Genomic DNA, 25,054 nt, shown 5'->3' with positions numbered 1-25,054 from the left:
TTAGTCAAAACGGAAGCCCCCCGTTGCTTTCAGTGGAACTTTCAGACCAACTAGTTGCCTTGTTTTACTCAGGGAGTAAGAGCTGCCCCACGATAAGCGCTTGCTTCTCAGCTAACAGATGCAGGCTGGGGAAACACAGCCGGATGGGCGGGGTATAAGTAATATATTGTTATTTTCAGGCTGCTCCAGGGGGCCTTCTCCTCCCAAAGACGGCGTGCAGCGTTGCAGCCGTTGAGCTGCGTTAGCCAGGAGCAAATGAGAACAGGAATAAGAGGACTTGTCGCTGCATGAGCTCTGTCCTCCGTGTCTATATGTGCACACACCGACCCACCCACCCCTGGCCCCCTTACCCACACAACACAACCGTATGCCCAGGAAGACCCGTGTAGCATGGGGCCTCCTCTCAGGTAGCTTTAACTCGCGTGCGATACAACTGGGGAGCGGAGGCAGAGGCGCTTTTCCCCCTCGGGAGCCTTGCAGGCTGCCTCCCCGCCGCCAGGGGCCGGGGCAGCCCAGGGAAGCCCGCCGCTCTTCCGTCTCCAGCAGCAGCAGCAGCAGCTCCTCCTCCTGGGCCAGAGCGGCGGGGAAGGTGCGCGTCGGTAACCAGGAAGCGGCGCCAAGAAGCAGCTCTGGTCAGGCGAGCGGGGCTGGGCCTGGTCTCGGCGGCCTGGCATGGAGGGCGGCGGAGGCTGCGGAGGGCATGAGGTGAGCACCGGGGTCGCGCAAGGGGGGGGGCGGACAGAAATGGAGGCCGCTAGCGGGGGGGGGGGGGAGAGGCTGGAGGGGTTGCTAAGCGAGGGCCGGGGAGGGAGAGGCCTAGAAGCAGAGCAGTAAGGCCGGAAGAAAGCGAGTAGGAGGAGGAGATGGCGTCTCTTGGCCCTCCTCCCCCCCCCCGCCGCCTTGTGCCCTTCCAAAGAAGAAGAAAGGAAAGCACGGGGGGTGGGGAGTTGTTTCCCGAGGGGGCGGATCCTGCTCCTTCCCACCGCCCAACGATCAGAAGCAAAACCCCAGTGGGAAGGCATGGAGGATCCTCCATCTGATCCCATGGCGAGGTTGGTTGGGGGCTGAGGCAGCAGCCGGTATAGGACAGCCCGCGGTTGCTATCCTTTCACAGTGTGTGAAACTGCAGGTATCATCTAGATTAGAGGTTTTATATATATATATATATATATATATATATATATATATATATTTATATAGGCCGGGGGGGGGTGCAGGTAAGCCCCGCCCCACATGATCGATCACAATATGTGGCACCACTTGAATGGCAATGCCCATCAACTTTGGAGGGGCAGCCTCTCAAGTGTTTTATGGGGGTGGGGCTGAAAGGATCTTGGCTGGTATGGCAGTATTGGGCTGGTGGGAAGAGCATCCCAGTTTCCTCACTCCTCCGCTCAACTTATGGGCGGACCTGACTCAAGCCTCCTTTTGGTAACAAGAGCTGAAATCACCCTCCTCCACGAAAGGTGTTGCATTTACAGACATTTCCCCCCCCCCCCCATCCCCAAATAAAGAGTGTTCAGCATAACTGATATGTGTGTGGACAATCCAAAACTAGCAGCAGGGCTTACATGGATGCAAGATTCAGACAACAGAGAATGATGGGGAGAACTTGAATGGGGCATATAACCAGAAATGAATGTGAGATGCCCTATAAAGGAAGATGATGATCTGTTGTTAAATGATCCTGATCAAAGATTCTTGCTGATATGGGGAGAGGTGCTCTGTTGAGACACACCAGCCCTACTCAGTAGAAAAGCTCATAAGTGGAAAAGGTGCATGTGCGGAGCTGCACCAATTAGCAGTTACCCCAACATCCTACACCCTTTGCAACTTCAGGGAGGAAGCTTTCGCAAATACTTCTATTCTCCCTGGTGTATCCATGTTGTTCTAGGAACCTGTGTGGCAATGCTCTAGATTGCTTGGATGTCTTTATGCGTAGACTAATTTTGGGAAAGTTCCCTCCAGCAAGCATCTTACACTGATATCAATGTACATTCCTTGGGAAACATCTCCAGCTTTTCTGATCTGAATTCTGATTGGCCAGAGACTCTTTGTCACCTGCAAGTTTCTGGAGGGAAATTGTATTGTAATCCTTGCTATTACTTCCTGTCATTAAATGGCTCATCCATCCATCTCTGTCTTCAATGAGATCACCCTTTATTTTAGAGCCTACGCCTTCCAGTGACTTTCCTATTACTTTTAAAAGAAGTCTTTAAGGGTGTGTCTACATATACATATACATATACATATAACATTCTTAAATATATTGCAATCAAAGTACTAATATTTATATGTAATGATTAATATTCACATTCTATGCTGTGACTGTACACGTGTGACTGAACTTGTTTCTCTGTTGTCTTCCTTCCTTGGGACACTCATTAATAGTGTTTCATTCATCCAAGACAAAATGGATGCCAACCAACCAATTCCTATTTCATTTCCTTAGTCCCTTTTCAGTTCCTTAGTCCAGTTGTCTCTCACTTCTTGTGTTAGTTCAAATCTCAGTCATTTGCATTCAAGCTCCCCCCCCCCCCCCCCGCATTTTAAGCCTGCACTGCGTTCTGCCTGATTCACTAGTGGCCACCTTCATTCCATATAAGACAAGCTCTGCTTAGCTCTGTGTAATAGGAAGAGACACAGGATAATAGGATAAGACACAGGTTCATGTGTACTCTTGTATACAGTGGTACCTTGGGTTACATACGCTTCAGGTTACAGACTCTGCTAACCCAGAAATAGTACCTCGGGTTAAGAACTTTGCTTCAGGATGAGTACAGAAATCATGCTCCGGCGGTGCGGCAGCAGCAGGAGGTCCCATTAGCTAAAGTGGTGCTTCAGATTAAGAACAGTTTCAGGTTAAGAACAGACCTCCGGAACGAATTAAGTACTTAACCCAAGGAACCACTGTAGATGCATAAATTGATATGTTTGAACATGAACTGGGATGTGGGATTATGTGCTCCCTCGTTGTTGTTTATTTAGTTTTGACCTAATTCCCATCATGTTCACACTAACAGGGGTAGGAAAAATGACTGTCTATCCTTAACTATGGTCAATGCAAATTACTCAGAGGCTTGGATTAAATGCTCCCATTACTGTTCATTTGTTTTTGTATATAGCAGATGGTTTATAACAGGAATACATATTGTAAATTGCAAGTAAGCAACAGCCTCTCTTAAGAATACAATGTTTTCGGGTAAAATATTTCTTATGAAATATGTTAATTGTTCATTAACAGTGTAAAAACCATAGCCACGGTCCCCTTGGCCATCATGGGCATAGCTGGTCTAACATGTATGAAGAAAAAGATCTACCAAAAGAACAAGATGTGCTTCCTTTTGCAGAGGACTACAGTAATTTTGATATTGTCAAAGCAACTCAGTAAGTTTCTTGAATAATTCACGTGTTATAAAGTAATGCATTGAATTTCAGCTACAATATGTTGTATAAGTGAGCGAGGTACTAGTTGTTGGCTTTTCGCAGTATAGTAGCACAGAGAGCTTGCTGGGGAGAGCTTGCATTAAAAAGGAAAGGGACTCAAAAATAACTTAAACAAGGTTTTAATAAGAAAAAGAAAAACTCCTTAAACACTAAATACATCTACAAACAAACCAGACCCAACCACCAACCCATCCCCCAGGGTAAAAGGCAGAGCTAGGTGCTGCTCCTTATATACTGTGGCCAATTCCCAACACAGCTTAATCAATGCAACTCAGCAGCACCTGCTATGCTTCACAGCTGTAAAGCTGGATCTCGTCAGCTTGCTCTGGCCCTTGCTCCGGCCCCTTAAAGGTATACACATTGGGTGAAACAATGATGAACCTTTTCATTTAAAGAAACAGTTCAACACTAGTAACTAGCATTTAAATATGTAGTGTGTGTGTGTGTTGGCCTAGCTATTTCTCACCCTGTTGCTCAAAAATGACTTGTTTCTCATAGGAAAGTCTCCCCCCCCCCCCCTGCTAGATTGTGTTTCTTATGCTTTCTTGGAATAAACGTTGCATTCTAGAGACTCTGTGTTGGTGCATGTAATATATTGTATTGTCCACTCTTACTGTCAGAGTTAGACGTAATGATGACTTAGAGTAAAGCTATAACTCTTTGCCTTTCAAATTTATCTTACTCTGATTTCAGATATGGCCTGTTGGATCGGTGTCAGGAATTGGTAGAAGCAGGGTATGATGTAAGACAGCCAGACAAAGAAAATGTTACTCTTCTTCACTGGGCAGCAATCAATAATCGGCTTGATCTTGTAAAGTAAGTGTTGTCAGTGATTGCGTGTGTAAGGACTTTGGACTGTATGTAAATGAAACAGATAAAAAATTGTTTGGTTTTTTCTTTGTAATGTGTTAAATTATCTAATTGAATATTATATTAGAATGCTAGTTTTCCTGTTAGGCAAAGATCAGAAGACAACCCAGATGGTCGCCAGATTCTGTGTACAGATCTCCCAACTTAAACTAGTTCGTTAAGAAAATCCCCAAACTCAGTTCTATGGGTGACTCTGGGTCAGCTCCCTGCGGTAGTTTATTATTGTACTTTGCTTTTAAATTTATTGTTGTACATTGTTTTAATTGTTTGTTTTCCTTCTGTGACGGTACCCCCAAGTGTGTTTTATAAGCTGGTCTGACCGTAATAAATTATCTATCTATCTATTAGAATGCTAATAAATTCTAATGATTAAGTGGCCTACAAACACCTTAAATAAATAAAACATGTTGCTTAGTTTTAGAAATACCTGTCCATATTGCACATTAGTTATGCCTGTGAAACTTCATTTTATTACTATTCACATTTGTTAGTGTGACCTTTGTGAGGCTTCTGAGTCTTAAGATCAAATATAATTGATATAATGGTTACAGATAATATCGAAAATGTTAGTTTTCAGTAACTGCAGTTTTATTATATGCCTTACTTTGAATTGTGGGTGGAATCCAAATAGCCATTTGCATGAGTCAGATATTTAAGTTGATATTCTGCACAAGGCAAGAATCATTAACACTAAGTTGCTATCAGAGTCTCTGTTCCATGACCCTCAAAGATGCAGCAGACAGGGAAAAGGGTCGGGAGATTTCCTGTAATGGCAGTAAGAGTCAGAAATAGCCTCCCAAGAAAGGTCAGCATGGGCTCATCTTTAGATAGGCATTTTTATTACAATAGGCCTTTGGGTCCTTTTGTTGATGTATTTTGAGCGTTTGGTTCTTAATCTGTTTTGGTTGGTTGGTTATTAGAGTTAGTTTATGCCTAGTTTTCCATTATTATATGACCCAGCAAAGTACAAACGTATAAATGTATAAACGGTTCATTTGGGAGAACAACCTTGCAATTAAGGCCAGGAAAGGATTTTGTCACTCCTTCCAAGTTTAAGGAGACCAGTGGCTTAATCTAGTCAAGCCTCCTGTTTCCCAGAATGTCCAGCCAGGTGCCAATGGGAAGCCCACAAGAAGGTCTTAAGGGCAATAGCGCTCTCTGCTGTTGTTCCCCAACAACAGCAGAGAGTGCCATTTATGTTAGTATCTCAGATGTGTATTAAAATATTTGCAAGAACTTGTTCCTTCTCAGACCCGAAGTGGTATACTTCTAGCTATTAAAACTGCCATGATAACCACTGAATGGTTATTTTTCAGAATGCATTTTGGGTGACTGAAGAAAAAGTCATCATTTTGACAGTCTTTAAATTTCTGTTTTTTAAAAGACTGTATTGCCAATTCTTGAATAAATTTGTTTCTAAAATCTACTGTGGGCAAATGTTCAGTGAACGATCCACTTTAGAACAAGCATTCAGTTTTAGTTATACATTGTCGTTTTGTTTGTTTGTTACCACAGGTTCTTTATTTCCAAAGGTGCAGTGGTGGATCAACTAGGAGGTGATTTAAATTCCACTCCACTTCACTGGGCTGTTAGGTATGGAATTAATGAAGAGCGAATCATGCTTTAGACTTCTTGAGTGTATGCATGTTACATGTGATGCAAGAAGGAAACATAGTTTTGCTTTTGTGAAAGTTATGTTGCTAGAAAGGTGTAGTTTTCACACTCTTGTTATCTCCCCTGACCCATACATAACTACTAATTTTATATAACTACTAATTTGTTTCTCTCTCATCTCATTTGTTTCTCTATTCTTTTCTTTCACCTCAGTTGTTGGCAAAAAGTCAGCTGACCATAAAAATAAGAAACACAAACAAAAGGCAAAGTTGTTGCCCAGGTTTAATGGTTCATTCAATTTCAGGATTTTAATACCGTTTTCCAAATAAGCACAATATTTATTTATTGCATTAATTAATTAATTAATTAATTTGCCAGTCTTCATCTGAAGATCACAGGGTGGTTTACAACATAAAAATACACAATGAGAACACAAAATCTGTTAGGAGAAAAACACCAATAGCCCCCCCCCCTTGGAAAAAAAAATTAAAAGGCCATAGAAGGTTAATCACCAAAGGTCTGATTGAAGAGAAACATTTTCACTTGTCATCTAGGTAAAGGTACCCCTGCCCGTACGGGCCAGTCTTGACAGACTCTAGGGTTGTGCGTCCATCTCACTCAAGAGGCCGGGGGCCAGCGCTGTCCGGAGACACTTCCGGGTCACGTGGCCAGCGTGACATCGCTGCTCTGGTGAGCCAGAGCCGCACACGGAAACGCTGTTTACCTTCCCGCTAGTAAGCGGTCCCTATTTATCTACTTGCACCCAGGAGTGCTTTCGAACTGCTAGGTTGGCAGGCGCTGGGACCGAACGACGGGAGCGCACCCCGCCACGGGGATTCGAACCGCCGACCTTTCGATTGGCAAGCCCTAGGCGCTGAGGCTTTTACCCACAGCGCCACCTGCGTCCCTTTTTGTCATGTAAAAATATGTAATTAAGGCGCCAGGGAAGCCTTCCTGGTAAGAGTATTCCACAAACAAGGAGCCACCTCAGAAAAGGTCCGTTCTCATGTTGGCACCCTCCGAATCTCCAGGTTGGTTCATATGGGGAGAGGCAGCCCTTGAGGTATTGTGGTCCCGAGCCATTTAAGGTTTTATAAGTCAAAAACAGCACTTTGCATAGGGCCTGGAAACTAATTGGCAGCCAGTGCAATTGGGCCCTATTAGGTTAGGCTGTGAGCTGGTGACTGGCCCAAGGTAAGCTACATGAATAAATGTGAATTTGCACCTGGTTTACTGTGTACTAGTCAAACACTTCTACACCCCACAATATATATACACCCAGAAAAAAAGGAAGATAGCCAAGCTCACAGAATTGACATTCTCATTTGAAACCAAATTATTGTTAATATGTCCATTCAAAAATTCCATAAATAAATAAAGTCTGTGGGTAGAATTCAACATAGCCCAACCATTCTATGTGGGAACTGCAGTGCTTGCCAGATGAAACCATTCCTGCTCTCCTACCCCAGGGGCATGTTGTTCTGGGGGCTCTCCTGATGCCGCTAAGCCAGTTTCCGGGGGGCACAGGACAGGGTGAAAAAGTCACATTGTACAAGTGGAAATCCTTTTGCAGGGCTCCTGCTGATGGGGCTGGTTAGGTGAATCCAGCCCAATTTTCCATCTTCGTTTCTTATTCTAATCTGATCAGTGCTTCATCAGTTACTGTACCTCACACAGTCACTTAGCAATAGGAATATCTCTCTTCTTCCATTTGCTAGTGACTAATAGTGTGGCTGCTATCAATATTTTTTGTGCTAATAATTGTAATTCCAAATTACAGTTTTAAAGCCGGCAGTTGGCAGTATCAGTGTTTTCTCTTTTCCATAAGAAATGATGCATTATATTTTCTATATCAGATAGTGTTCTAAAACTAAACACTTCTGTCTCTTTCCAGACAAGGGCATTTGTCTATGGTCATACTGTTGTTAAAATGTGGAGCAGACCCAACTCTAATTGATGGTGAAGGATATAGCAGCTTGCATTTAGCTGTGCTTTTTCAGCACATGCCCGTCATAGCTTACCTCATATCAAAGGGTCAGGTATGTTCTTAGTATGATAATATTACACCGGGCACTTCCTTTGTGTGGGTGCTATTATGAGATGAAACCTTACTGATGACTTGGATCCTAATAGTGGCACTGTTATGAAATCCCATTTCATAGCTGCACAAATAAAAGTAAATCCCTACATCCTGCCACAGATGTTTACTTCCTTTTGCAACAGCCTTTTGGATGAGTCTATTTAATTTTCCAGTTTCTTTTAGAGATCCAACTGCACAAACTGCTGTTATTCTAACTGCATAACCAGAAGAGTCTGGTACTGCATCTCAACCTCTTAGCCTTTGTTTCAGTGCTCAACATGTCAATTTGAAGATTTCTTTATCTGTCAGCCCAATTCATACAATCATACTTAGTCGGTTTAAAAAGTGCATTAAAATGCATGGTTTTTTCTCAGATCCCATACATATCAGTTTCTTCCCATTTTCATCACTGATAACATTGCAAAATGCAGCTGCTGAAGTAGGATCTTGAACCACTGATGAATTTGTTTTAAAGATTGCCAGCTTGGGGCAGGGCTGAAAAATCCTCCTAGTAATATTAGTAGTTTTTTAGATGCACCAAACCGCTTCTGCCTAGCACATCTTATTTTCATTTAATATAATTTATTATTTAATACTTCATGCTGTAATATTAATAGTCTAACAAAAAATGACAGTTGAAGGTAAGCCATTCAGATATATCACTTTTTCCTATTAATGTCTCTGATTTGGTGTGTATATTTATAGAAAATAAAGTTCCCAGAGTGTGCTGTGCTGCTTTTTAGTGGTACCAGTTCTAGAACTCCCAGTTCATGAGAACAATGGATACATATCATATATACCAGAGTAAGAAAGGCAGGGCCTGTGGGCCATACAAAAATGTTATTCGGCTGTAAATGTTCAATGAAATAAGTAGCTTAATTTAATTTGATGCAGGACTGTCAATTTATGGCTCTGTTTGTACATCTAGCTTAGGCTTTCATTTCCTGAAATGGTAATATCTTTTCATTTTTAGAGTGTAGATACAACTGATCATAATGGACAAACACCTCTTATGCTGTCAGCACACAAAGTAATTGGGTAAGTAATGATTATAATTAAGGTGCTGTATAATCGTAAAATGTTTATTTTGAAGTTAGTTGCACTGATTTCACTGAGACCTCTCCTGAATAAGTATGCATAGGATTGCAGCATTTAACCTGTATTATTTCAAAACAGCTCAAATATTTCATGAAGAAATACCAAGTGACATATTCATTACCAAAGCAATTGTTCAGAGTTTATTTTATAATGGAAAATATGATGAGTTCCCATAAGTGTAACTGTCATGAAATCAATACATCCATGTTGAACACTTATTTCTCTACTGCAGGCGAAACCATTTTGACAGATAATATCATAATCCTAAGTATTTCTGTCTCTTCTCCTTTCTGTAATTTTGCTATTTCTCGTAAGCTGCTTATAACTTTTTCTACCATGTACAAATTCTTCTTTAAATAGGCAAACATGTATGTCTGTTCACTATGCATCCTGTCCAGCTCAACAATACCCCTTCTCTGCTCTTGAAATGCTTTTCCTCTGTCAAAAACACAGAAAAATGATTGCAGTCATGAATCTTCTATGTCCTGCGCTGAATATCTTACTTCAGATGTTGAGATGTCCTTATTCCAAAGTGACTCAAAATAGAGTCCTGTGGTACTTTAAAGATTAACAGATTGGTTATGCCAAATTTATTAAGACTTTTTAAATCTTAAATGTACCACATTCTTCTGTTTGCAGTAACAGGTTAACATGAGTACACCTCTAGAATTTATTCCTAGGTAACAGCATACCAGTGTTACTATTAATAAAATAAATTATTAAAATAAATACATTTTAAAGGTGATGTGTGTTTTCTCTTCGCTGACTTTTATATATTTTCATCTAGGACGGAACCTACTCGTTTTCTGTTAAAGTTTAATCCTTCCCTCAAAGCTGTAGACAACATAGAGAAAAACACTGCATTGCACTGGGCTGTTGAATCAGGAAATGTTAGTGCTGTAGACGTGCTGTTAGAAGCTGGGTCGAGTCTGGACATCAAAAATATCAAGGTATGAGCTCCTGGCTATTAAAATCACAATACAGTTTTCAAAGTACAGCTTCAGGGCTACACTCTTTTTCCATCAAAAGCAAAAATATCTTTATTTCTGTTTCAAAGCAAAGAGCAATGCTAGCCACAAGAGTTTTGCTGTTCTGTTCTGCTCCATTGTGTTTTTTGAAATCACAGATAATATTACTCCCCATGGTGGTCAGAAGTTCTATATTTGTGCATCTAGATGCCTCACCTGTACATAAGCATGGTTAGCACTGTTGTAATAATAATAATAATAATAATAATAATAATAATAATAATAATAATAATAAATTTATTATTTATATCCCACCCATCTGGCTGAGTTTCCCCAGCCACTCTGGGCGGCTTCCAGTCAAATATTAAAAACAACGTTGTTGCTAACTATTTATATAAGCCATCCAACAACTGGTTACCTGGGCAGCTCACAAGAAATAAAAGAAAAAAGAATCATATTGAACTGTTTATTTGCTATAGTATAGTGGCTTGGAGTGTGAGTCAGGAAGTCCCTGGTTCATCTTAAACTCACAAAATAGCTTTATCTCCCTGCTTCAGTGTCCATCTACAGTATTGGGATAATAAAAACTTTACATTACAGGGTTGTAAAGATTACTGCAATTGTGTGTTGTAAAGTACTTTGTAGTGTTTGGAATGCAAAAGAAATGTTGGGTGAGATCCAAAGTATTCCATGACTGTGCAACCAAGAGGGCTTAGGGCTTGTGTTTCTTGGAACAGTGGCCACACTCTCCATGCCATGTGGATAACCACTTTTGAATCTGTTGGTGCCTTCAAAAGTAGGTTGTGATATGACATGGCAGTCTGTGATATGGCATGGAAAATGTCATGGTAGTCTGTGATATGGCATGAAAACGTCAATTCCATGGATCATGCCCAAGTCCTTTGGCACATCTCTCTGGGTTGCATTCAACACTACACCAGCAGGATTCCATGGGCACAGTGGGACTTCTTTTCTTTTCCTTCTCCCATGCCCCCCTCCTGCTCCAGAGTGTTCCCCAACCCTTAGGAGCTTATTTTGAGGGCATGTGGGAAACGAGTGGAAAGGAGAGGCCGAGGCAGTTCAGTGGCATGCAGGGAAGTTCCTTGTGTGAGTGGAGCTGCTGTGTTGGATATGGTCCTTTGGATACCAGCTGTTAATATTACTATTATTGCTTTAAGAAATACTTGTAGAGGAAAACACCACATTCACCTGTACGGCTGTTCTGTTCGAAAAAATGAAGTAGTGTAGCTTCATAATTATTTGTGAGGGAAATCAATTTGAGGAAATTTTTGTAAAGAGGATAAGTGGTCATCTTTTGTGGAGTGCGGGGAGAGAAATAGCTTATTATTAGAACAGGTAGGACACCTGGTCTCTGAAAACACCTGTTTTCTTTATGGGAGCCTTTGACAACCTGAGGCCCTCCAGATGTTTTTGCACTACAACTCCCATTGCCCTAGCCAGCACAGTTGTATGTGAATTGTGGTTTTAAATAGAGTAGCTGAATAAATACGAGATTTTGACAGTAATTCAACCATACACAAAAACCGAAGTATAATATGGTAGATCTCAAGGCAATTGAGTGTAGCATTACAATACAGTGGTGCCTCGCAAGACGAAAAGAATCCGTTCTGCGGGTCTTTTCGTCTTGCGGTTTTTTCGTCTTGCGAAGCAAGCCCATTGGCGGAGTAGCGCTATTAGCGCTATTGACAATTTAAGGGCTAAAAACGGCTTTTTAAGGCTTGGGGGATTAGCGGTTTTGCTGCTAAAATGCTTTTAGCGGCTTAGCGCTTCAGGAAAAGGGGTTTCTGGAGCGAAAAAAAAATTCAAAATTTTTCGTCATTTTTCGTCTTGCGAAGCAAGCCCATAGGGAAATTCGTCTTGCGAAGCGCCTCTGCAAACGGAAAACACTTTCGTCTTGCGAGCTTTCCGTCTTGTGAGGCATTCGTCTTGCGGGGCACCACTGTACATGATAAGGCATTTAATCTGTGCTCCTGTTGTTTTGCAGAATACTTAAAAGCATTCTCCCGTTTGAGTATCCTGGTATATCTCTCGGGATTTTAGCACTACGTAATTTTAACTTTGTTTGGAGCTAGGACTGCATGACATATAGAGAGGGCTGCTATTAAAAAACCCATCTATTTGTAGTGCTGATGTTACAATAGTTCATTTATTTCTCATAATTGGATTCATTTGCACAAAGCTAATATATCTGTTAATCTCCTCACACCGTTTAACTTTTAAACATTTCTGTAAGTTTCTCTTCTTACAAGGTAAACTTAAGGGTTTGTTTTGTCAAGCTTCTTTAGAACTAAGGTTGCCAACATGGTGCCCACGAGCTCACGTGTGGCCACAGAGGCATTCCCTGACACCAGCAGGGTTGCTGACATTAGGCCTGAAATAAGCATTCTGTTGTGATCAATAGAAGACGTTGTGCTATGTGCTTGCTTGCAGTGTGTGTGTGTGTGTGTGTGTGTGTGTGCGCACGCTGCCCACAACAGTTTCTCCAGTTTGCAAATGGACCATGGGCGCAAAAAGGTTGACAAGCCCTTCTGTAGAATAGCCCCAGTCTAAATATAACACTTAGGACTGTCAGGTAGTTGGAATTCTAAACTGAAGTAGCTACATAACCTTTTTGATCTTTTCTTCCTCTTACTTGTTTTTTAAAGAACTTTAAAACTTTTTATTTGAAGGGTGAGAGGCCGGTTGACCTTGCTCATCAAACTAAAAATCGCTTACTTGTTCATCTGCTTTGTGAAGAAGAACAACTGAGAGCCAGAAAAAATTCCAGGTTTCTGAGGATTCTGGGAAAGTATGAGGTATTGTACAGTGATACACATCTTGGCATGCAGCAGTGCACTTTCAAAGAAAATCTATTTGAGTTAGGAAGGCTTGCAGATTCCCACTTACTCCTTAGGCTGGAATTGAACCAGGACTTGATAGAATTTGCTGGTTGAGTCAACCTCAAAGAATGAATGGTGGAGACAAAAAGTTTATGAAAGCAAGGAGAATGTGTAGCTGGGAGAGAAACCTCGTGATGGGTTTAGGAAAAGTAAGATCTTGTGTATTGTTGGTAGAAAGAAAGGGGACAATTAGCAGACTCAAGGAATGCAGGGTTGTTGGTTCAGACCATTGGGTGCTTCCTTTAAATTTAAAGGAAGAGAGAATTGCTCCCAATATTCCTTCTCTAACACAGTTGCTCTGTCATGGGGAAAGTCAAATAAGGCAAAGTCTCCCATTCTTTGACAGCCACAAGAGTCCTCTTAGGGTCTGAACCTTGCAACTGTAAGTGAGTATTAAGGTCAAAGAGACAAACAAGGTAGTGGGCGTACAATCACATACAGTGGTACCTCGGGTTACATAAGCTTCAGGTTACAGACTCCGCTAACCCAGAAATAGTGCTTCAGGTTAACAACTTTGCTTCAGGATAAGAACAGAATTCATGCTCCGGTGGCGCGACAGCAGCAGGAGGCCCCATTAGCTAAAGTGGTGCTTCAGGTTAAGAACAGTTTCAGGTTAAGTACAGACCTCCGGAACGAATTAAGTACTTAACCCGAGGTACCACTGTACTTATTTAAACACACCCGCCAAATACTTGGCTATGGTTCTCTAATCGTAAAGTTGTTGGGTTTTTTTTTAATGCATCTCTTGACCTTCAATATTTTGCACGATTAAAAAAAAAACTTTAAATGATTGTTATCTGGCTGGGGAAGAGGGAACTTGTACTTCTGGGATCTTGCTCCCCAGCGAGAGAGGCAGAAGTGAAGTGAAGGGATGTACACAGCGCTTTCCCCCCTAGAAAAATAGGTGCCGGTATTCACCAAGAAGTTGTTACAGCAAGTGCCACACTTGCAACAACAAAAAGAGGTGATGGTACTGAGTACCCCCTGGGAAGCACTGGCTGTACCTGAGAGATGCCAGATAGGCTCTACTTTCTAGCTGATAAGCAAGGCAACTTCAAGCATTTCTGAGTTGTGAGATATGATTGTTCTCTCCCCTTCCCATTCTTCAGCATCAGCTTCTTCTGATCTGTTTTCCAACTTTCACATGTTGTTCCCTCCATACCATGTTATTATGAAACTGATACTATTTTATTTTATTGTAGTTCTTACTCTTGCTAGTGTCATCGTTGGCGTTGATATGGGCTATAGGATATGTAGCGGACTTAAATTCAGATTCATGGCTGTTGAAAGGAAGCTTGCTAGTCTTCATATTTGTTATCATGTCCCTGATTGCAAGGTAGGTGCCCTAGCTTCCTTGTGGGTATTTCTACATTGCAAAGAGTTATGCTTTGTGTTCCTGGAAGATCAACAAGGAACTCGTTTTAAGTTATAGGGAAAACACATGATTATATATGGCCTGGTTAAGATGATCACCTCCTAAACTATGAGCCACAGCAAGCATTGCCCTCTTTCATAAATAAGATGGTAGTCTTTCAATAATATTAATTGTGGCACTTGGAGTATTGGATGGAGAGATGGCACTGAATAGAATCCAAAGGGAAAAAGTTCTGCTGGACAAACTATGGCTTTCTTGCACAGAAATTACTTTCATAGTGAAAAATGTGTCATTGATTGGCTGCATGCAGCAGTAATTGACTGCAACTTCCCACAATGTGTGCACCAGGTGGATGCACAAGACATGTCATGTCTGTAGCACTGCTTACAAGTGATTACATATATTTTGAAAGTTTCTGTTGTATAGAAAAAACAGTACTATGTGAAACAGCCTTGGAACATTATTCAAATCTACATCAGTGTAAACAGTGTATTTTAAGTCTGTCTCTCTCTCTCTCTCTTTCTTTCTTTGTTTTTGGGTGGGGGATTTAGGAAGGCTCAGTTGAGACATCACAGGAAACCGTGGTTTTCCATCTTGTAGATAAGCCTGCATGACTCCTCCTCCCCTGCCTTCACGGAAGAGGGAAATAATGAAAGCTTCTAATTCATTTTAAAACAAACTGCAGTTTTGTGTTACATATAAACTCAGAACTGTCGTTTGAGTAACCTGAAAAATAAATTCACTGAAGTTTTTTAAATATTACTTTTAATGTTTGAATGTCAGATGTTATTATGAATGTTTAAATGTATACTTCATGGAAATATTTTTCAAATTTCCTTTTCAGGCAGTTTGTAGGTGTCAACAAACTACAATATTTCCCATTAGCATTCTTGCTTGGTTCTGTCTTCTGGATATCTTGGACCTGTTTCATCTTGTTCCTGCCTGATATCCTTTGTGTTTTATTGCATAGAAGAAACACTGGTCTTGTTCTTTCAGATATTAAAATGCTTTCATTATCTAGAAATTTTAAGAAATTCTGATTTTTAACATTTTATAGGAAGCTGCTTTAAGACATTTGCTGAGGTGGAAACATAAAATACAGTTTTCAATGTACTGACAGCTTGGGGCAATAGGTGGGCTTTTTCTTATCAAGGACGAGTCATGTTCCTGCAACACGTACCACCGCCCATCTGTCAGGGCTGTTGGCCTCTGACAACACTGATGTCTTGCTATTCCATCAAAGGAAAGGAAAGCAGATACTGACAATGAATCTAGTAGTTTTCCCTTGTCTTTAACTGGAATACAGTCTGGATCACCTCCTCAGCAGCATCCTTTCCTCCTATATGTAGGGTAGATAAAATACAAGTAATTTATTCCTACTGGGTTTGAGTGAATACCAACAAAGCATTACCAACACTCAGTGAGAGAATGGTGCAAGCGGCCTGATGTGTTGATATTACTGTGCTAATGGTACAAAAGATTAGCCATGTTTTGGTTGACAACAGCTAGGTAGCAGCATAACAAACATCTCTGTCTCCACATTGCCTTTAAGTTTGTTCTAGTACAACAGTATGTTCTTGCTCGCAGCTGCTGTATTTTGCATAGAATTGCTAATTCACACAGCTGCATTGTGCGAGTGACATGATTCTGATATTCATATATTGTATTTTCAGCCCTCTGTTTTGCTTAGCTTCTGCACATAGGGGTTTATTTTTTTTATGAAAAGGGATAACAGAGATTCGGCAGCAACAATAATTACTGTTTTAAGCCATCTTTAATCTGTTCTAGTACTAGATAGCATTTCAATGTTAATTACTTCATCTCTCAAGTGGTATTTTCTTTTTGCATGGTTTCTAATGAGATCTCATTAATACAATTATCTGGATTAATTCCTGTGAACTGCTTGGGCATGTTCCAGCTAAAATGCATGCATATATTTGCTTGGCTTCCAATAAAGATACTTTATAGCAGTGGCGCTACTGCTGCTTCAGTGTTATGATGTTGTGGCTTTATTTACAAAAATGTTGTAAACGTTGTTATTGTAGCATGCTTTGCAGGCATTAAAGCATCCATTCAACTTTGAAGCGTAGCTTGGGCTGCATCTAGACACATTAAAGAAGCATTTCAGTTTAAAGCGTTGTAAATTTAAATGGAAAACAGGTAGAGGAAATTGGGACTCCACATCGCCATCTGGTGGCACAATGTTATATTGCTTATACAACGCATATAAATGGCTTTTTCTTTACCAGTCTAGCGATTCCTTGGAGAGGGATGCTTAATATGCAGCAATACATGAATTTTGGAAGCATAAAAAGAGCCTTCCTGGGTCATAACAAAGGTTCATCTAATCCAGCACCTTCTTAGACGTATTCCTTAACTGGAGCTTACATTTTTCAGGCACGATTTCTCGGCTTCCCTTCTTTCTTGGTATAGTGGGTCTTTTCTATTATTTATACAAAACTATCAGAACTGATCCTGGATTCATTAAGACTACAGAAGAAGAGAATAAAAAGGTATTTTTTGCTTACATCAAATGTATGCCATGATTTCCTATAATACATTGTATTTTTTATACATTTGTCACCTGAGAACAATGCATTTTGGAGATACTTTACTTAGCACTTTCCTCATAATGTAAATATTCACCACCAGTAATAGCAACTTGGGGGGAATTGTGAGAGTATAGCAAGGAAGCCTGTCAGCACTTCAAGAAAATAGGAACTTGTATCAGATATATGAGGACAAGTAAAAGGAGTCTCCTGGGCCATAATAATGTAGGGGATACCTCCCAGTTTCAGAAACACTGCTTCAGCATCATACTTCTTTGCCAACAACATCCTTCCACTCTTTTGTTTACACACACACAGCACTAAGATACTGTAAACTTTTAAGGCTCTGGTCAGTTAAAGCTGAAATGATCCAGGAAGGGGTGTGGAGAAGCTTCCTATACTAATCAGGCAGAGATAAACTGCTTTAGATTGGGATGTCATGGCTGCCTTGAAAGGGATGAAAATCCCACTCCCAGCACCCAAAATGGGGTTACAGAAGTATATAAAGGTGAATGTAGGATCTATCAATGATCATGCCATTATGAGGATTCACGAAAATGATAGATAAAATGATTGCAAAATATCTTTCTTTCAGAATATTATTAATCTTGGAGAATCTGGCTCCTTGGATTTCAGAACCTTTTGCACATCATGTCTTGTAAGTCATGCTTTGTTCTAGTATTGATTTTTTTTTAATTCCACAGATATATATTTAATTTGGTATATAAGAAATTACACACAGAGCTTTTTATGTACTGGGATGAGAAAAGTGTGTCTGCACAGGTGTGCCTTTATGGCTATTCTAGAATGACACCAGAAGCATGGGTGCTCCTCCTTCTAATCTTCAGCTGGTCAGCAAGCATCTAAGCACAAGGGCCAAGTGTTAGTGGAGGCCTTCTTGCACAATTCCTTCCTGCTTTCTCTTGAGACTAAAACCAAGGAGCCCAGTCCTATGGCAGGAGTCCTAAGTGTTATAAGAGCCCAGTTGGATCAAATCAAAGGTGCCCACCAGAAGTTTGCAAGCAACAGCACTTGCAGATCAGCAGTTTTGTTTTTGTGGAGTCTGATTTCAGGTTGACCACATCCCAGAGGATGTGTGAAATGTGCATGCATACCCCATTCAATATACAGTGGTACCTCGGGTTAAGTACTTAATTCATTCCAGAGCTCTGTTCTTAACCTGAAACTGTTCTTAACCTGAAGCACCACTTTAGCTAATGGGGCCTCCTGCCACCGCCACGCCTCCGGAGCACAATTTCTGTTCGCATCCTGAAGCAAAGTTCTTAACCCAAGGTACTGTTTCTGGGTTAGCGGAGTCTGTAACCTGAAGCGTCGGTAACCTTAAGCGTCTGTAACCCGAGGTACCACTCTATATAATAAGTGATATTTTTTGCAGCCCAATCCTGCAAGCTGCTCTGCTGTCTTAACAGCTCGTGAATTAGGGGTTATAAGACCTGATAGGAGTGCCAACAAAAGTGGTCCATCAGTGGCAACAAACAGCTCTTGCAGCCTGCTTGTTGGCCTTGGCCTGCATTCAGATTTAAAACCCTTTCCCCAAAGGTAATGGGCATCTTCAGAATGGTATCCTTTATGTTACATGAATGGGAACTTCCTTCCTTCCCGCCTCCCATTCATACGTAGAAGCACTTTGCATGTGCACACAGCCTTCTCTGAATCCAACCAAGCCATGATCTTGGCCACCCAAAGTGGTGGCTCATATTGTTGGGTTTTGTGTGGTTTTGTAAGTAAACAAGGATGAAGATTTAAAGCTAAGCAGGACACCTGTGAATATATTGTCTAAATCATGAGTTAATTACTTTCCCCTGCATTCTTCCCAAGGTGAAAAAACCGTTGAGATCCATGCACTGCCACACTTGCAACTCATGCGTAGCTAGATATGACCAGCATTGCATTTGGATTGGACGATGCATAGGTGAGCTTATTTTAGCAGAGCTAGAAGTCCGTTGTTAGTGCCAGGAATGAGACTTCAAAGCAGAGCCCTTAATACATCATGTAGAGAAACTTTAGTAGTTGAGTGCTATGTGACGGGATGTTGACAAGCTGCACAGGGAACCGCAACCAGTTAGAATGTAAGAGTAGTTTCATATGCACCTTGCACAGTTTGGGTATTGTTGAGAAGCTTGGCTTGAAGTACTTAAGATACATTTTATGTAGTTTTGGGCTGAAATCCTATACATGTAAAAGTCAGCCTTACTGAGCTTTTCAGAGTAAACATGCACATTTCTGTTCTGTTAACACTACCATGATTTGGGTGGGATCTCAAATGGCCAACTCCTGAATTCTTACAGCAGAAAACATGTAGAACTTTAGTTATTAATTTCCCTGAACTAGTTTTGTTTCCATGAATTACTTGGGTGCATTTTTTTGATGACTGGGGATACGGTGTGGAAGAATTGCCTTGTGGCTGTGGTATAAACAAATCCTTACTAACTTTTCTGATCTAGGTGTTGGCAACCATTCTTATTTTGTCCTGTTTCTCGCTTTCCTGACAATGGTGAATATCTGGGCACTGTACGGAACAATTCTGCGTATGTATTCCCTACACTTATTTCACTAATTAGTTTGCCACAAACTGCTACATATTGATACCTAGCCCTGTATTGAGTAGCACTTTAAAAAATTCCACTGTCTCATGTTCCAGCTAAAAATGTTTTTTTTAAAAAAAAACTCTGGAGTCCTAATCTGGAATATGTAAAGTTGAGATCAGGAGAAATTACCATGTGAACAATTCTACTTGCAAAATGCATAGCTTCTGACATACACACACAAAATATTATGTAAATGGCAATGGAACAAATGGAGGTTACCTTTTGTTAGGGAAGCTTGTTCACGTTGAGCAATATCTCTCCCTAAAGCTTTAATTTTCAATTCAAAGAGTTCTGCTACAAATAGATCTTTGACCCTGGCCGCACTGAGAGAACGGCACTCCCTATTTATCCTTACATTCAGCTATTCCTGTGGGTTGTTAAATATGTGAACAATACTTTTGTAGTAAATGTACAGATTGGATCTTGTGGGTAGCTCACCATCATCTGTTCTCAAGCAACCTTTTTTAAAAACTGAAAATAAAAATTCCTTGTCCTAGATTGGTCAGAACACTGCACAACAACATACTGGGAAGATGGAGCATGGACTTCCTTCACGCAGATTGTGTCTTGTTCTCCATGGGTGTTGTACATTTTCACACTAATATCTTTTCACACGTCATGGGCTATGTTGTTGCTAATCCTTCAGCTCTATCAGGTACTGTTTGATTTTATCTAAGATTTAGTCCTAAAGGTTTTTCAGTTGTAATACTTCTTCAGCAACCTACTCTTGCATCCCTATAATTAATATCTCAATACTGAACCTCAGTTTTGTGTGTAGATCTAATTATAATAATATATAATAATAATTTATTATTTGTACCCCGCCCATCTGGCTGGGTTTCCCCAGCCACTCTGGGCGGCTTCCACAAAGACCAAAAATACACTAATATCTAACCACATCTCAAACCAGTAGGTGCCAATCAAGAGTGTATCTGTGAATCAGTACATCTGCAACAAAATGTTAGTGCAGAGTGCTTCTGTTCTGTTAGTCATCCACACCTTCCTTCATGATATTCATTCTGGTTTCCCTCCCAAAACAATTCCATGGCTACTGAAATTCTCATTGGGCTGTTTTGGAGGGCTCTGTTCCCTGTCCATTTCTCCCCCAAAAAAGACTTTTTGTACTTTTCCAGGCCTTGGAGTTCCTCCAGGCCTGCTAATACCCTTCTTGTGTGTTTTGGCTACATAAAGATCCACACTCACCTCTGAAGTTTGGATATAGATAGAATGATGATCTAGTAAACTAAGTTATTATGGAAATGCAGCAGCTCAGAGGATTGGATAGTAGCTTCAGCACTGGCACAAGAGACAAACTGGTGTCCCAGTGCCAGAGATGGGACTGGTTCCAACTCTAATCCCAGCACACCAGCAGCCAATATTGCACAAGTCCTCCACTTAATGTGATTGTACAACAGAGGTGCTCTCATTTTCAGTCATCCCCTGTCCTGGTGTGTAGCATGCCCGGTTTGCTCTTAATTGCCCTACTTCCAGATTTGGGATCTTGCTCTAGCTGCAGGATCGCAAACTGCAGCAAGTAAACTAGACCTTTAAAGTTTGGCTGTTAGTTTAAGGTTCATGCGCAGCAAATGCTTGTTGAGAATGTTATGTTCAGATGGAAGGACTTGAGAGAAAAATAGTCCCGTTGCCAGTTTCTAAAAATATGGTATGAATAATTGATCCTGCCCAGTGGAGTGGCTAGTGCTGAACTGAAGACTGTCGGGCAGCTCAGCTGTGCATCATTGTTCCATGCTAAACCCTTTATGACCTTTGAAAATAGCTGCCTGGGAGCATTAAGTCACCTTTTCCTCTTCTTTATTTTTGTGCCATTACAAATCAAGGATGCCAGCTTGGCTGCATAAGTAGCCACTTGTGCGCTCATTTTCAGCCAAGGAACGAGCATGGAAAAGTGTATTAGCAACAAATACATAAACTGGTCATCTTAGCTCATTTTCTTTAAGCTGTGATCAAGCGGAATGTGCTGAACATCATGAGCACATTCAACCTAAAGAGGAGGGGATTCTGTAGCCTCCCTCCCACTGGCAGTTATTTCTGGCATCAGTCTGAGATCTACCCTTCTCTTCTCCTGATTTTGACTCTTTTGAACTGTGCATATGGGGCAATGATTGGAGATGTGTTTCTAGTTGAGCTATTAAAACTGCACAGGGGGAAAAATACATGATCTTAAGTAAGAATGCCTGCTTACAGAATTTAGTTAAGATTGATAGTGTTCTTGACTTGGTATCTTGTGCCCAATAAGAAGTTGCTGAATAATTAATAGCATTACACAGAAAGTGATTCAAGCACACAGTTCTAACAGCTTGATATTGAGACCTCTGTCAATAGTTTAGGATGGTGAACCCAGCATTAATTGTTAGTGGTACCGCTCTCACAGTTTTTCCACTGTCAATATGCTTTTAACTGAAAGGGGCCCTGTTTTTTATGGCTTCATTAAAATACCGTATTTTTCGCTATATATGACGTACCAGACCATAAGACGCACCTAGTTTTTAGAGGAGGAAAACAAGAAAAAAAATATTCTGAATCCCAGAAGCCAGAACAGCAAGAGGGACCGCTGCGCAGTGAAAGCAGCGATCCCTCTTGCTGTTCTGGCTTCTGGGATAGCTGTGCAGCCTGCACTCACTCCATAGGATGCACACACATTTCCCCTTACTTTTTAGGAGGGGAAAAGTGTGTCTTATGGAGCGAAAAATAAGGTACTTCATTTCTTTCCGTATTCTTCCTGAATTGCATGTAATAGGTAATTTCCTTTTTTTGTTTGTTTGTTTGTTTGTTTGTTTTTTGTTTGTTTCTTTCAAGATTACCTTTCTTGGATTGACCTCACATGAGAGGAGTGCCCTCTGGAAGCAGAGTAAGCGTTCAAAGCATCCCGTTTCACTCAGGAAAACTCCATATAAGTAAGTAACTTTTGGCCCCATCATCCCAAGCCAATATGCCTTCAACTTCTAGAGACCACAAGATTAGGGAAGAGTTGCTGGGAGAGTTTCTGTTTCATGTCTGCATCACTCGCATGATATAGAGGGGACCTCCACCTAACCTTGGTGCATAAGAACCATGTTGCTTTGAAGCATCTGCAGTGACCTTGAGAAACAAAGCTGTTATTCATTCCCTCCACCATCACCCCTCAAACTGGGATGTTAAAGGATGTACAGCCTTTACCAAAGGTGTCATGGACTTTGAAGACACTCAAACTCAGGACCAAAGGGAGAAACGTGCTAAGAGGAAGGCACGTTTGGTAAACCCTCACCATGATCAACTCCTGCATGGAAACCTATGTGCCTACTGTGGAAGGAAGTGTGGATCCAGAATTGGCCTTCACAGTCACTTATGGACTTACTGTTAAGACGTGTTCATGGAAGACAATATTACTCGGCTATGAGTGATCACCAAAGAAGAAGACACATCTCAGTCTTGAGCTGGATCCCTTCATCCATAGCAAGGACTTGCAGACTGAAATAGACCACAAGCCTTTCATTTCTTTCCTGGATACAGTTGATAGCTCTTCTAATATCTGTTTTCATGGATACCCACAAGAGCCCAATGCCTTTATTAGAACCTACCAAGATGTCCCAAAACTTATCAGAAACCTTTTACATATGGGGGATGCTGTTTAGTTTTAATGTTGTTTCTGCGTTGTAAAAGTTTGTTACATATAGCTAAATCTGATTGGTTTCTTTTAGCGTATAAATACATTACTTATGTCCATTTTGAGTACCTTGGAAGTATGTAAAGGCCTGTGTGGAAGTGCCATATATACAAACCAGTATCTCTGTATGGGGCATATATGACTATAGCCGCATGTTGAGAAACTAGTTCTCACAAACAGCCCTTTCACAGGAGTGCTGCTCAGCAGTCCCCTTCTCCTCCCAGAACATTTCCCTGGGGTCATATAAATGTTTCAAGCACTTTGTTTATTAGCAAAACAAGGGAAAATATTTCCACTCTCATCATGTTGTTTTCTTCCCCTTCCTAGCTATGGCTGCCTTCAGAACCTAGCAGACTTCTTCCAGTGTAGATGCTTTGGAATGTTCAAGCCCAACATCATTGACTGGACTAAGCAGTACACACTAACGTTTCATTCACTGAAGGATAGAAATGTTCACGCTGTGTGAAGATAACTTACATCTGGTCCTTGGGAATCAGGTGGAAGCTGAAATAAATATGGATATTTGGTATATATTTTACAGTTTGCAACTTATTTCGGAATTTCCTTTGCTATATTTGTATCACTGTTATTTTGGGAAAGGTTGTTTTATGTGAAAAAACTGCAGCAAAGTGGATAATGCAGTGGGACAACTGTAGTTCATATATTAAATCTTCCAATAGGTTGGAAGTAAGTACAACTGTGAAATGTCACTTTACAAATTGCTAATGAAAGGCCTTTTTTATAAAGCAGCCTGGAAATCCTAGCCATTGTTGTTCTTACGTGTCCATTAAAATTTGCACTTGATAATTAAGGGTGGGGAGAGATGCTTTGAATTTCAAAATATTTTAGTATATGAAAACTGATTTGTAACTTGAACTGTCTCTTTGATCTGTAAATCTGTATATAAGGGCTGTTTAGATTTAATATATTCATGCTCACATTTATTAAATTAGAAAATTTTTGTATTTACAAGTGTAATTACTGGCTTTTCAACTAATCAAGGGAAAACATTTATATATGAAATAATAACCGTGGCTGAGGCCCTGATACACTGAATAATGATGAATAATGGCTGAAATACTTCTCTCAGTTGTGCTAATGCATTTAGAAGCAGGTAGCAGCAGCTTCAATACAAGTTTGCAAAATTCTCATGGCATTTGAAGGGCTTGTTTCAGACTACAGGTTTGTGGTTCACCTTTCTTAAAGGTTAAGAGGAGTGTGCAGCTCTTAAATACTACAAATCATACGTCTCGGTGGATTTGACACACAGCAAGGGTCCTGTGTACCCTGAGTTTCATACTGTAGTAAAAAAAAGTCACACTGAAGAATGGGAGGTTAAAATTAATAATCAGTGAACATATATTGTTTAAGATTATAGAATTAGTACAAGCTTGTTGGTCTTGAAGTATAATTCTTGCTTTGGATATGAGGCTTAGTTCCCATACAAGCACAACATTTGAGGGCTGGGTGAAAAATAAGATATTGTATAGAATAGCAGTTAAAATGTCAGAACTGATGTGACCTGGATTTACCTCTGAAACTCAGTCACAATGAGTGACTTTTGGCCCTTCACTTTCTATGTCTTATCTACCTCCAGGGTTGTTGTTGTTATTTAAAAAAACAACTGATTTTTTTATTGAAAGTTTTCAAAACAGAATACAGTAAAAACCAATCTAATATACCTCCAGTGGTTGTTGAAGTTGAAATAGGGTAGGAAGAACCAGCTACACTTCCTTGAGCTTGGAGGAGAGGCAGAATATAAATGTAATAGTAGAAATAATGAAATTACGGTGATAGACTTGCTTGTAGCTGAGTTCTACATAGTAAAGTAATGGACTTATTTCACTAGTACACAATGTATCATTTTAGAAGACACCATG

At 40.6% G+C, this 25,054-nt stretch overlaps 1 protein-coding gene across 3 annotated transcripts; it reads left to right on the top strand.

Annotated features, from left to right (window-relative positions):
* The first annotated feature begins 156 nt into the window (after positions 1-156).
* ZDHHC13 (zDHHC palmitoyltransferase 13) lies at positions 157-24,139 on the top strand. Of its 3 annotated transcripts, none has more exons than XM_083433627.1 (17): positions 157-705; positions 3,245-3,387; positions 4,141-4,263; positions 5,833-5,910; positions 7,826-7,970; positions 8,985-9,049; positions 9,897-10,059; positions 12,768-12,893; positions 14,180-14,313; positions 15,197-15,297; positions 16,741-16,865; positions 17,497-17,559; positions 18,741-18,834; positions 19,367-19,450; positions 20,008-20,165; positions 22,328-22,425; positions 23,502-24,139. In XM_083433627.1, exons 1-17 carry the CDS (start codon positions 673-675, stop codon positions 23,638-23,640), a joined length of 1,872 nt encoding a protein of 623 aa, XP_083289753.1. In that variant the 5' UTR covers positions 157-672; the 3' UTR covers positions 23,641-24,139. The 3 variants fall into 3 exon arrangements, with proteins under 3 accessions (XP_083289753.1, XP_083289754.1, XP_083289755.1); XM_083433628.1 differs by having other exon boundaries at positions 159-705; positions 15,197-15,306; positions 16,750-16,865; XM_083433629.1 differs by lacking the exon at positions 157-705 and adding an exon at positions 996-1,129 and having other exon boundaries at positions 15,197-15,299; positions 16,743-16,865.
* Positions 24,140-25,054: the final 915 nt, after the last annotated feature.

This window comes from Podarcis tiliguerta, assembly GCF_965153285.1.
Source record: "Podarcis tiliguerta genome assembly, chromosome: 1".
NCBI classification, from domain to species: domain Eukaryota; kingdom Metazoa; phylum Chordata; class Lepidosauria; order Squamata; family Lacertidae; genus Podarcis; species Podarcis tiliguerta.
The sequence above is the reverse complement of the archived record's forward strand: the minus strand, read 5'-3'. Positions and strand labels throughout refer to the sequence as shown.

Bases quoted from the DNA above. Each gene is read 5' to 3' on its own strand.
- ZDHHC13 (XM_083433627.1), top strand. From the start codon at position 673: ATGGAGGGCGGCGGAGGCTGCGGAGGGCATGAG. The intron at 10,060-12,767 runs GTATGAGCTCCT...TTTTATTTGAAG, and splicing joins TGGACATCAAAAATATCAAG to GGTGAGAGGCCGGTTGACCT. The intron at 14,314-15,196 runs GTAGGTGCCCTA...TTTCCTTTTCAG, and splicing joins ATCATGTCCCTGATTGCAAG to GCAGTTTGTAGGTGTCAACA.